At 39.1% G+C, this 13,279-nt stretch overlaps 1 protein-coding gene across 1 annotated transcript in view; it reads left to right on the top strand.

Annotated features, from left to right (window-relative positions):
• Nucleotides 1–13,279, top strand: part of LOC140246694 (MAM and LDL-receptor class A domain-containing protein 1-like) — an 84,844-nt gene that overhangs the window by 8,941 nt on the left and 62,624 nt on the right. The window contains exons 9-15 of the mRNA XM_072326032.1: nt 98–228; nt 6,985–7,234; nt 7,781–8,046; nt 8,549–8,753; nt 9,720–9,857; nt 10,607–10,732; nt 12,935–13,065. Of these exons, the coding sequence (XP_072182133.1) occupies nt 98–228; nt 6,985–7,234; nt 7,781–8,046; nt 8,549–8,753; nt 9,720–9,857; nt 10,607–10,732; nt 12,935–13,065 (1,247 nt within the window). The remainder of the gene's footprint in view (nt 1–97; nt 229–6,984; nt 7,235–7,780; nt 8,047–8,548; nt 8,754–9,719; nt 9,858–10,606; nt 10,733–12,934; nt 13,066–13,279) is intronic.

Raw genomic sequence — 13,279 nt, 5'->3', positions numbered from 1 at the left:
TAGGGAGTTTTTCAAGTTGATGCATGAATTAGTACTGGCTGTTTTATTTGCTGCCCTCCTTTGCAACTGTGCATTCATTTGTAACTCTGCTATGCAGGTGTTGGTGAGTTAAACATCTATGTGACAGACAATACAAACAGCCAGGCTCAAGTGTGGACTAAGAGTGGTGACCAAGGCAACGTGTGGTGGGGTGGGCTTGTCCAGATGTCAAGTGTTGTGGAGTTCAGGGTAAGAGATCGGATTGCCTTGAGACACATTTGAATGGTTGTGCAACATGTATCAAGTTATGAGTAGCTGCTTTACTAGCATACTCATATCATCATCAGTGTGAAATGCCAACATTCTAAACAGATGAACCCATTCAGGACGGGCTGATCTTGCTACAACACGCATTTACCATAGACACAGCTTGCTCAGGTTTACTCGGGACTCATCCTCAATGGATGAAGGATACAAAGTCATTCAGTGTCATTCCAGAGCTTGCAGCTGGGTTTGACTGCAAATGTGTATCTCAGATGACACTTGCTGTGTGTAGATGATCGTGGTGAACTGGACAAGGCAGAGATTGTGTTACATGCTATTGCCTTCTTTCAAAACATAATAGATTGACCATGTTTTGTATTAGTGTAAGTTACCATTCCATTCATTTTTTGAAAATGTGTACTTAACTGCCTAATGATTTCATGAACAAGACTCATTGCCCATCTACAACTTCTGTGTACTTTTCAAATTACACTGGTCTTCCATGATAAAAGTGAACAAAATCTGCCTGATTGTAGAACATGGCTGTGTAACAACACGTGTAGCCATGATCTTATGTTAGAAAACAAGTACTGATATGATATTTCAAAGTCTACTCATTGAAGATCAGGGAACTTATGTGCTTTTCTTCTTCTTTCTTTAAAAGGTTCAAATTGAGGCTGTGTTCCTTGTTGACTTTCTTGGGGATATAGCCATTGATGATGTAGACATCGAGCTGGTGCCCTGTTCTCAGCTCACAACAGCACCTCCAGTCCCAACTACAACACCTACCTCAGGTTTGTGTTAGTATACCAGTCTCTTTCTCTCTCTCTCCTTGGTTTTGATGTTGAGAAGATTGACAAGTGTGTTATAATCATGAGTGTTATGAGATAGGATTACATATTGATTGTCATTTCTCAAAAACCTGCATTCCTTACATCAAGGGCTTGAAGTTTAGAAGGAATGTCCCCTCAATGTGCGTTTACGTTTCAATATAACAATAAAGGTGCCCTTCTTACAGTCCATTTAACAAAGAATGTATCATGAAGGCATGGCTGAATAAGAAAAAAAATACTATTATCAGATCAGGAAATATTTTGCTCAATGTTTTATGGCACCAAATCTCATGTCATATTTTGGGAGAAATACATTTATTTGAGAGATAGATAATAAGATGTTGGTCAGATATCTGGGTGCAGTAATTCCTTATTGATTCTTACGATACATGTCACACGTGGCATTTTATCATCCTAACAATCAACACCAGTGTACAGTGTATATTGGCATGCATTGGTGATGTGTGGAATGCCGGTAAAAGTGACTTTATCACATACTGAACGGAATAGTTTGATGCTTAGATAATACTTTTACAGAGACAGGTTATATACAAGAAATGTGAAAATATATTGCAATGAGTCAAAACTGAAAGATTAATATTTTTTGTTCTCCTTTCTTTCCTCATGAACTACAGCTCCTGTCCTGTCACTCTGCACATTTGAGGCTGACTTCTGTGACTTCACCCAAGATGGCTCTGATGACTTTGATTGGCTGAGAAGATCAGAGGCCACGCCTTCCTCTGGGACCGGTCCTCAGTTTGACCACACCCTTGGAAGTTCCAGTGGTAGGTTAAGATGTCTCTATAATCCTTTCTGTGCTTTGAGTGCTTATCTGCTCAGAAAACCCCTTAGTGTTGAACATACTGTCCAAAGTCCGTGGTACAGAATAAATGTTAAATACATGTAGTCTGATTACAGTTTTGGGGAAAACAAACAAGATTTAATGACTTTCAACTATTAAAGGAATTCCTCACGGTACAGGTGTGCAGCTGCATAGCAAAAGACTTAGGTAGAATAGTTGCCCCTGATGATTAGGAGATAATCAGATTACCTTCAGCACATTTGGAAAAATGAGTTTACAGACCCAAAATTCCCTGTCATCATGTGACCACTCCCAATAAAACCACCAAAAGGGTTCTAACCAGAAAGTTTCCTTTTTAGTCCTCTTTTTCAAAAAGTGGAATTTCAGCTCTTCAGCAAATTATTGGTGGTCTTATTTATAGGACAATATCTATTCAGTGAAGCCCCTAGGGGACCCACTAGTACTGAAATAAAGAAGTTGATTTGAATGGAGTGTTGAATTTTGCAGAATGCTATTCATAATGCCAGTTGTATGGGTTATTGCCTTATTTAAAGGTTTGTGTTTGACTTCCCCATATCAACAGGAATATGCTGGAAGAAATTGCACAACTGCATTGAAAATTTCCCAGGTCCTTCCGTGGAAATGATTATGACATTAAGTTAATAATTGGAGCCAACTTCTGCTGACGGTATCTACATAAAATGCAAGCCTTATGACAAGTTCTATGCATCAAAATGTCTCCATCATTATCTGCTTTGGAAGGTTCTTATGTGTACACTGAAGCAACTGGCCACTCCAATGGTGAGAGCGCATCCCTGTGGTCGGTTACCATGGCAGTCACCCAAGGAGGATGCCTCTCCTGGTGGTATCACATGTATGGAGCAGATGTCGGGAAGCTGGATGTCTTGGTCCAGTACACTGGAGGTCCGGACGTTGTGGAGTGGACACGGAGTGGGAACCAGGGTAGTGACTGGAAGCAGGCTCAGGTTTACCTCATTGGAGAATTCATTGTAAGTTGATCTAAAAATGAAAATTTTGTAGCATCTATGAAGTAGTCCAAGCTCAACTCCTTTAGCCTTTAAGCAGTGAGACAATAATAGGAAAAGTTTGTTATTTGGTGCAGAGAAAGAAAAAAGTAATATTATGTTCTGTGGTAGAACTAGAGAGATTGAAAAAAAAAAGAAGTAATGATGAGTCTTTGGTAGAAAGAAAAATAATATGTCTTCCAGTAGAGAGAATTAAACAAAAGGTACAAATTTGAAATGGATTTTCTTAAAAAGCAATGGTGTTATGAACTTCAAATTTTATCATATATTCGTTTTGTCTGCCATAAATACACATTACGGTGTTCAAGTATGTGCTGCAAGGCAGGTTTAGGTGATTTGAGTCAATCATATATGGCATTGTTAATCTATGAGGGAATTGAATTCTATGGCATTAAAGAAAAGTGCATGGACTTTGTTTTTTTTTTTTTTCAGAAAGAAATGATCATTAAAAAGTTTCTTTTACTTAGGCAGTGGATAATTGTTCATTTCTCCTGCTACTCTCACACTCTTAATGTTGCTTTTATCCCTTAGATTCAATACAAGTTTGTATTTACATTCAGGTAACTATGATAAAAATTAGATATTGATGAGGTAACAGGTTTCCTTGAAAGTGAGAAATTATCTGTGTTTGCAGTGCAAATACATTGTAGTCATTACCATTCTCAATGTTCATTTGATCATAACTCTGCACAGGTGAAATTCAAAGGAGTTGTTGGTAATGGAGATAGAGGTGATATCGCCATGGATGACATTGCTTTCAGCAGTGGTCAATGCCCACCATCAAGTGAGTTAGAAATCTACCAGCGCAAACCTGTGCCACATGTTCATGTAGTTGTATGATTGAAATGTCTAAGTAGTTATTTAAGTGTAACTCATTGGTTTCTTGATAGTAATTTCCACCTTTTTTGTTTCCCTTTAACCCTATTCTCACTTGGGGGGGGGTCAATTTGACCCCCCCTCAACATTTCGCACCGCGATTCCGCAACGCGCAAAGATTTTACCGCGTCGTTTCATGACTTTTTTCATTGAAGTCTCCCGCATATTTTGAGACCAAATTACGTAATGTTTTGCGTATGCATATCAACCTGAAAACAGCTCAAATTCATGATATCGTGTGCAAATCCAATGCAAATTGTGTTTTTTGGTTACATTGATATAGATTAGATTATTTCAACTTTTAACCATTGAAATTAATCAATTTTAATGTCGATAAGCTTGAAAAAGTGCCTGCAACAAATTTTGGCCAAAAAACAGTAGAAAACAAAAGGTAAAAAAAACAATGAAATACATAAGAAATTAACAAAACATTAAAAACAAAAGAAACTGATTTTGATTAGCTATTTTTTTACAAGAAAATTGTTCAATGTGTCTTGAGGAACTCTTACACAAAAATTTAGCAATCATTCAGTCTTTTTAATGGAGTTATACGTGTAGGTGAAAATATGATTTCATGCGTAAATTTGCATAATTAAGTAACTAAAAATAGAAAATCAAAAGTTTTCTTTTGTATGACCATGTAATCTTGTAGTTGACATCCGGCTCTATCTTCAGGCAAAATTTTGCGGCGATCGCGTGATCGGCGGCCGAGATCTGAAGGGGGGGTCAAATTGACCCCCCTGTAAAAACTTGGTCTCAAATAGCCCAGTTAGAATAGGGTTAAACTACATGCAAAGTAAAGAATTGATTGGAAAATGAAATGTTGTTTACATCGCTAATGATGCTGCTGTCTTGAAACAAAATAATCATATTTCCTGTTATAATAGTATTGACAGTATACATACACTTGCTTGGTTGATATTCAGGACCTAACCTGAGAGGGCTGACTACCTTGTCTGTATGTCAAGTCAATTTATTTAGGTCAGTTAGATTATGTTCAAATTCTTAGCTTATACACACACAATTTTTTGTAGTATTCTTTAATATATCTTAACCCTAAAAAGACTGTGCTATTTTGGTAGCTCGAAAGAAATCAAGTTAAAGCAGTTTCGATATCTCTATGACTTCTATCACTAGAATTTAGCTCTAGCTGTGATTTGTATAAGTGTTATAATTGCATTTGTTGCATTCTGTCTGTAGCATTCTGTGACTTTGAGACCGGAGATCTCTGTGGATTCCAGCAGGATCCTTCAGACGTCGGTGACTGGACACTGGCCAATGGAGGGATGTACAACTCACCCTACGGACCGTCCAATGATCACACATTCCAAACTGCCTATGGTAAACTTTTCTTTATCTACAGAGTATACTTGAATACTCTTTCTAAAATTGCCTCATTAAAATGCTCACAGTGGGCAAACATTTTTGTACAATGCACTGTATTATACACTGTAGTCAGTCCAACTGGATTCCTTTTAATATAATTTATTAGACACCATAAAAACTTTGTTATAGAAATAGATGGGGTTTAGCAATGCTAAATGCAGGAATCATCATGAATTTACAAACAAGTCAGGTGTTGATAGATACCCTGTGAATGTGTGTCTTTACAGGCTACATGGCATATTATTGTCATAATTTTCCTCTTTTTTTTTGCTCAAAAAGACAAATACATAGGGTGTCATAATTGTCTTTGAAACTAGCAGCGGGTTACTTGATTATTGTTTGAGACTGTTATTTGTTGGTTTGTTTGCTTTTTATAGTTACTTCATAGTTCACTTTATTATTGATTTTGACTATAAAGTCCTTGCATACATTAAAGCTTGATCAAAATGCTAAGTGCATTAATGTCGCAGATAGACGGATGGGTGAAGGAGAAAGGTTTGCAGTAACACCATGTCATCATTTCAGAATGATAAGGGCATTAGGTTGACACTTGACCCATAATGTTTAAGACAACTTAACGCCCTGCTCATTCTCAACAGGCTATATGTGTATGTATGTATACATGGTGTTCCCGCAAACCTTTCTCCCTCATTTACTTCACCATGCAAACCTTTTAAAGGGTGTGTACAGTTCTGGTCGAGGTTTAGCTTTTAACGTTTTGCGAGATATTCAGAAACTATTCTATGAGATGTCAAAGAGCATGCAATTCTAAGGGGTATCAAAAGTTTATTTGATGAAAATCGGTTTTGAAGTGGCCGAGATATCCAAAAACAACGTGAAACAAAGAGATCCTAAGAAAGTTGTGGCCTGTAGTCTTATATTGATATTATCACATTTTTTAATACAACGTTGTATATCGGCCATTTGAAAACCAATTTTCATCAAATAAATGTTGAATCCTTCAAAAAATTACATGCTCTTTCATATTTCATAAGAGATTTCTCATTACCTCACTTTGGAATGTAAAAAACATGAATCCCCACCTCAACCAGTACTGTACAGCCCCTATAAGCAACACAAGACTTATTGGTGATCTTACATCATGTGTCGACCTCCCGTCTCTCCCTGCAGGAAACTACGTGTTTGTAGGTTTCCTACAGCAGAGTCCTGGCAACCAAGTCAGGCTCATCTCCCCTGTCTACCAGGCCACCTACCAGCGCTGTGCGAGGTTCTGGGTCTACCGCGATGGCCCCAGCCCCCCGGACCTCAGGGTCACGGTGAATGTTGGGGGATCCCCCGTGCTGACTCTGGTTGATGGAGGGCTCCCTCATATGGGGAATATGTGGACAGTCATGGAGGCCTCGTTTTCCAGTCCTCTTGATTACACAGTAAGTTAATGTTGGCCTACGTGTAGCTGCTACAAAGTACATATACTTTGTAGATCACGTGCTATATTTGCATATGTCGGTGTGCAGTTTTTGTTTTCTTGACAGTGCAGTATTTGTTCAAATGTTTCCAATATTGCATGTGCAATGAATGTCTTGAATTATCTGGAAATACAGTTTTTTTCCTTCAATACTCATATGAGAAAACTTGAGCAGTAGTCAGTCATATTGAATGGTTACAATGAAGCACTCAACTGAGTTCTGTCACAAAGTCAACTGTGGTATGAATACAATTACTTCAAGAATCATGTTCATCTCATCAGAAAAATGTGTTATCCTTAGCAAGAACAATTAATGCCGGATGTCAAGGTATCATGGTATGACAATGTTTTGGTCTTTCTGGTTCATCACAGATTGTATTTGAAGCCACACTCAATCAAGATGGCGTCCTAGCCCTGGACGACATCGACCTCAACAAGGACGCCTGTGCTCCCGTAGCGTCATGTGACTTTGAAGCAGACACCTGCTCCTATGTAAACATCCCCTCCGACTGGAACATTGGACATAATGGGGATACGGACCAATTTGACTGGCTGCGACTCCAGGGGCCCAGCCAGGCGACCACTGGACCTTCCATGGACCACACCCGTGGAACATCCCTAGGTAAAGGTCAAGAGGGCAAAGGGGATTGATGCAGAAATATGAGATTAGTAATGATGGATCATAATGTATATTTAATGTGATTCTTGCCATGAACCTCACTTTGTAGTTTGACGGCTGTCTGAGGAGGAAGAGAATTGTTTGACTCTCTCTGATAGTGCAGAGTTTTTCCATTGATATGAAACATGAAACGCTCAGTTGCCATAAGCAGTGGATGAAAATCACAATGATCATAAAATGTTGGTGTTTACTCTCAAGCCTTTGTTTGGAAAGCATCATAAAAAAATATATATACAAAAGTGTATGTAGCAGTGTAAGATGTAAGACTAGTCTGATTAGCTGTTGATCAAGTTCTTACAATGAAGTTACTTTATATGTTACAATGTCACAATAGATACGTATTTGAGTTTTGCATCCTTTGAATCAAGTACGTGTCGAAAAACTGAACATAAAACCAACTCCGTAATTTACAATTGTATTCTATAATTTTTCCTCCTTTGAACGTGGTGCTTCAAAATGCCAAATCCATGTATTTTGACCAACATCTAGGTTTTTACATGGTCCTGGACTCTGCCTCTCCCCGTTCCTCTGGCGACGCGGCCTGGCTGATGTCGGAAACAATCATGGACTCCGGTGACAGGTGCTTGTCCTTCTGGTATCATCTGAATGGTCAGGGGGCAGGATCCCTGATAACCATGGTGCGCAATGCAGCCACACCCGACAACTGGACCCCCATCTGGACAATGTCTGGTAGCCAAGGGGACCAGTGGAACCACGCCCTAGTGACAGTGACTAGTGATGGCAGTAACTATGAGGTGCAGCATGAATGGACTTTAACCCTTAATTGACAAATTGTCCATGGTACTTGTATATATAACTATTGTAAGGTAACTGTTGTTTCCTCTAGAAAGAACTATGTATAGAGATTAGACAGGGTATGCACTAATTTAACTTAAAGTCAACTCACCACACTTTTAAAGCACAGTAGTAATTGTTGCTCTGCATTGCATGTATCTACTATTTGAGTAATAGACATATTATGACAGACTGCAAAGAAATAAAATGTATATCTACCATTGTATGTTCATAGGAAATGACCAAAATTACAGGTTCTCACAACATTCACTCATTGGCATGTATTTTTCTCTTTTTTTTTGGGGGGGGGCATTATATTTATGTCTGGTTTGGGGGCTTTGTATGACTTGCACATCTTTCCTTCTCCATGTAGTTGTTCATTGGTTTGTGTATTCTGCTCATTTTCATTTTCTTTGTCATGGTTTTACAAGTATACACATCCTGTGTCTTTGGATATTCTAGATCATCTTTGAGGGCGTGGTTGGGACACCATCCCAGAGTGACATTGGTCTGGATGACATAGTCCTCTACCAGGGGGCCTGCGCCTCCCCGACACCAACCCCGCCCTGCCAGTTCTACTGCACCAATGGGGGCTGTTTGACAGACAGGACCCAAGTCTGTAACTTCCAGGATGACTGTGGGGACGGCAGTGATGAACTCAATTGTGGTAGGATGGTCCCTTGGGATTCAAACAGGATACTCTCTGTGTTTTGGAGTGTTGCCTAATTGTATTGTATTATGTCTAATTTATAAAAAGATAAGAGAAATCATTGAATATCAGTGAATGCCTGCCTCTTGTGTTCATTATAATTGGTTATGATTAGCAAGGGGAAAAAAAATATTAAATTATCAATTCACATGGAATCTTGTCCTCTGTAGATTATAGAAAATGGAACATATAATAGACATTGCATGTATTCATTATCACCCTGAACAAAACTTATCCTGACATGGGTAATATTCTGAGGCAAAGGTCATTATACAGTGTATTTGGTGGAGCAATGTTCAACAGGAAACTTGTAAGATTGGCTGCTTTTCTAGATGGTAAAATGTAAAGAACTGTCACGACTGTGTCATTCACCTGTACCTTTCATTAAAGTTTGTTTATTGTGTTGTGTTGCAACTAGTTTTTTTTTCTGCAAGTAAAAATTTATCATGATTTTGTCCGTAAGTCCTGAGTCTTAGCTTACACTCAGTCTGACTTGAAATGACTGCAAAGATTGTGATTCCTCCACAACTGATATTATCTGGGGGCCGTTTCATGAAAGTTGTCAGCCCTGACAAATTGTCAGTCTCTGGCAATCATTATGGTAACAATCAGTGACCAGAGCTTCTCAGCCAATCAAATCCACAGATTTTGCTGAAATTGTCAGAGACTCACAACTTGTCAGCGCTAACTAAATTGATGAAACACCCCCAGATGTTCATCAGAGTGATGTAGAATTTTGCCTCTTTCTGTGCAGAGTGGTTGGTTGCCCACTTCAGACAAACTTCCCCAAAAGATTTGATGTGTCAAATAATACCTCTGTGTATACATATCCAACGGACATGAAATGCCATGTCCAAAGCTACATCCAAATATGTTTGTCATGTGTAGTCAATGTTTGTTTTGTTTGCCACTGTGTTGCTTTAGGATCCTGTGACTTTGAAGGAGGCTGGTGTAACTATACAGACTCCAGTGATGGGGGCTTCCAATGGATGATGGGAATGGGAGCCACGCCTACCGACAACACCGGTCCTAGCTATGACCACACCCTAGGAACGTCACTGGGTACAATTGCTTAATTTTCTTGTGTATCCATAATTTGCATATGAAATGGTCCTCTCTCAATTGCAGTGATATGTCCTAAAGTTTACATGTTTCATGTCCGACTTCTTAAATGTCATTCCCTAAACTGGCATAGACGTACTGGGGCAATTGCCTCCCTGAGGGCAATTTACCCCCGGATAAATACTGATTAGTGATAAGGTTAGAGTAAAGATTAGGGTTTGGGTTAGGTTTAGGGTGCAGAGTTTGGGTTAGGATTAGGGTTAGGGTCAGGGGAAGGGCGCGGGGTAATTGCCCAGGGGGTAATCGCCCTAGACTCAACGTTGATGTTATCTTACAAATTTGAACACGGACAGGTTACAACTGAGTACAGGCTGTTTCACCCAATAAAAGTCTGGTGGTTTTTCCAAAACTCCATTTATTTCTATCATACAGGATTTGTCTGAAAAAGTTTTCCCTCATATCTAAGGCTTTTCCATCAAAGTGATTATCATTTATGTACCTGCATCCCTTCAAACTGATTCAATTGATTCCTGTTCCCCATGTAAAGGGAAAGAAAGTAGTACAATATAAAACTTGCATATATTTTGAAATAGTGTCCTAATAAAGTCTGCTGTATGACAATGTCACAGTTGCAAGGGATCAGGATTTGTATATATGAAGGTCATGTAAAATTGTATATTGTCATTGAAATCGTGTCAATACCTACAACCTCTTGTGCATTTTGTTTGCATTTGTTTAAATCACTCAAGGCCACTACCTGTATGTGGATTCTAGTACTGGATCAGGCTACAGCAAGGCCATCCTTGTCTCACCAGAGTTCCATGACTCCAGTCCCTCATGCTTCCTACAGCTTTGGGTTCATCTCTATGGCACAGGTCTGGTTGTTGTTGTTGTTTTGGTTTTAATGGCATTTATCACTCAAAGTTGAGTATTTACGCCCTTTGACTTGAGTCTGACCCACTGTCTAGGGTAGCCTTTTGTCAAGGCCCTTTTGCTGAAAGATGGCTATAATAGGCGAGAGAAGTGAGCCCAGCTGAGCACGACAGCGTGAGGGCCTTTTGAGATCTGCTTCACACATTATTATTCATGACCACAGGTACCCTACTGAATAGTCATATGAATGGGTTCCCTTTGACCAGTGGAATGGTGCACTCCCCACATCATCCATGTTGTCTGGCTGTTCGCATCATCACTAACCACCTGTGGAGGTCTGAGGAGTGCATTCGCCATACAGTTCGACCTCGATTATCCGGCCATGTCGGGACCGGCGCTCATCCGGATAAGCGAATTGGCCGGATATGAGAGACACAATGTTAATGTATATAGCTGCCGTCCAAGCTGCCGTCCCAGTGCACTAGCAGCTAGGCAGCTAGCGTACCCCGCAACGATGGTGTAATATATGCTAGCCTGCGCAAAATATTAGTCCCTTCTTCACAAAAATAAAGTATATCTTTATGTGAAAATCATACATGTTTTACCTCATTAGATATTGAGAAACCTATCATGCACATCTTATGAAATTAGTGATATAGATCCATGAAAGTCACTGTTTTTTCTCAATTTTTGGATGAAAAAAAAGTCCTTCACTGCTTGAACGCGTCTGGATAATAGAGATTTCCAGATAAAAGGAGGCCGGAAAATCGAGGTCAAACTGTATATGCAAATTGAGCTTGAGCAGACAGACACACTGATTGGGCGTCTTTTGCTCCCGAAATCAGGGAGCAAAAGTCAGTAATTCAAAGGGCTAACAAAACAATGCGAAGGAGATCTCAAAAGGCCCTTGTGCAACCCCACTCAGCTGGGCTTTCTTCACCATACAGCAAGAGAGCCTTCAAGTTGGCAAAAGGCTATGTCTAGGGCAGAGCGCACTCTTCCACTAAAGTTTATGGTGGTCATCTTATACAAAAGGCACTGGTGTGTCTTCTTAAAGGACAAGTTCACCTTCATTAACATAAGGATTGAGAGAATTTAGCAATATTACATGTAGTAGAACACATCATTGAAAGTTTGAGGAAAATCAGACAATCCGTTCAAAAGTTATGAATTTTTGAAGTTTTTGTGCAGTCACCGCTGGATGAGAAGACTACTGCAGTGTATGGTGTCACATGCGTACAACAATATAAGGAAAATATAAAGAGAATTTCACAAAATTTCATCTTTTGAAAAAAGTACACATTCCCTTGACTCGTTACTGACATATGTTATGGGTAATCTTATTCCCATTGCCTGTAGAAAGAGGCAAGTCAAGTGCTCTTTTATTATGCGAAAAAAAGTGAAAATATGTTGAATTTTCTTCACATTTTCTATATACTGTTGTACTCATATGTCATCACGAGCCCTAGTAGTCTCCTCATCCAGCGGTTCCAACACAAAAGTTTTAAAAATTCATAACTTTTGCATCGATTGTCCAATTTTCCTCAAACTTTCACTGATGTGTTCTACTAATATTGCTGCATTCTCTTAATCCTTATGTGAATGAAGATGAACTTGTCCTTTAACTCTGCCCTTATATATTGTTACGAGAAGAAAACACAATTGCATGATGAAATCAAGCAATATAATTCAAAGGGGCAGGAAAAGTGGTTGTTAATCATGTATTACCTATCACTGTTTTTACAGTTGTATTAGCTCATGAAATGCTATGAAAATAGATATTAGATCAGTTCAGATTGCTGTCTTAGCAGACAAGACCAGAATGAACTTACACTGACAAAGGCAGCCTCATACACAGCTAATCTAGAATGTGGGCAAAAGTACTGAAGGAATTAAACATGGTGTGGAAAGGAGAGCTGCTAGCATACTTGATCCTCAATCCGACAACAGAAGTCAGCAGTCACACATGGTAGATTTCTTCATTTAACTGAGTTTAGGAAAACCTATTGTAGATAATTCATGTCTGTCAGCATTATTTTGCCTTTGAAGTGCTATTTAGACAATTATAGTGATTGACACTATCAGTTGTGATAGCAATTACATGTAGTCCTTATCAGGGTGAAATATCTGCTCTTCCTCTACTTATTTTTTTTTTTTACATGATTGTTTGACAATTCATGGCACAATAATTCTTTTCTGATCAGACATTGGAAGTCTTGGTGTATATCTGAGATCTGGTCTCTCCAAGACGCTGCTAATCTACTTGGCAGAAGACATGGGCAACCAGTGGAACAGAGTGGACCTGGGCGTCGGCCGTGTGAAAGGACTGTTCAGGGTACTACTCAGAATCACTTTTCTTGATCCAATTCACCTGTTTAACACCATTTGTGCCCCCTGTTCACACAGCAGTAACTTTCCAAACTTTTTACCAGCAGTCAGTTTGTAGACCAATTTACAAAAACACACATCTATTCAATTTGTATGCACAATTTTGTATGCGAACCTGCAAACAGCCGTAAAGTTTTACTGATACTTTAATACCCAATAAA

The sequence above is a fragment of the Diadema setosum genome, chromosome 3 (assembly GCF_964275005.1).
Source record: "Diadema setosum chromosome 3, eeDiaSeto1, whole genome shotgun sequence".
Lineage (NCBI taxonomy): Eukaryota > Metazoa > Echinodermata > Echinoidea > Diadematoida > Diadematidae > Diadema > Diadema setosum.
Note: the sequence above shows the minus strand (reverse complement) of the source record. Positions and strands in the feature narration are given on the sequence as shown.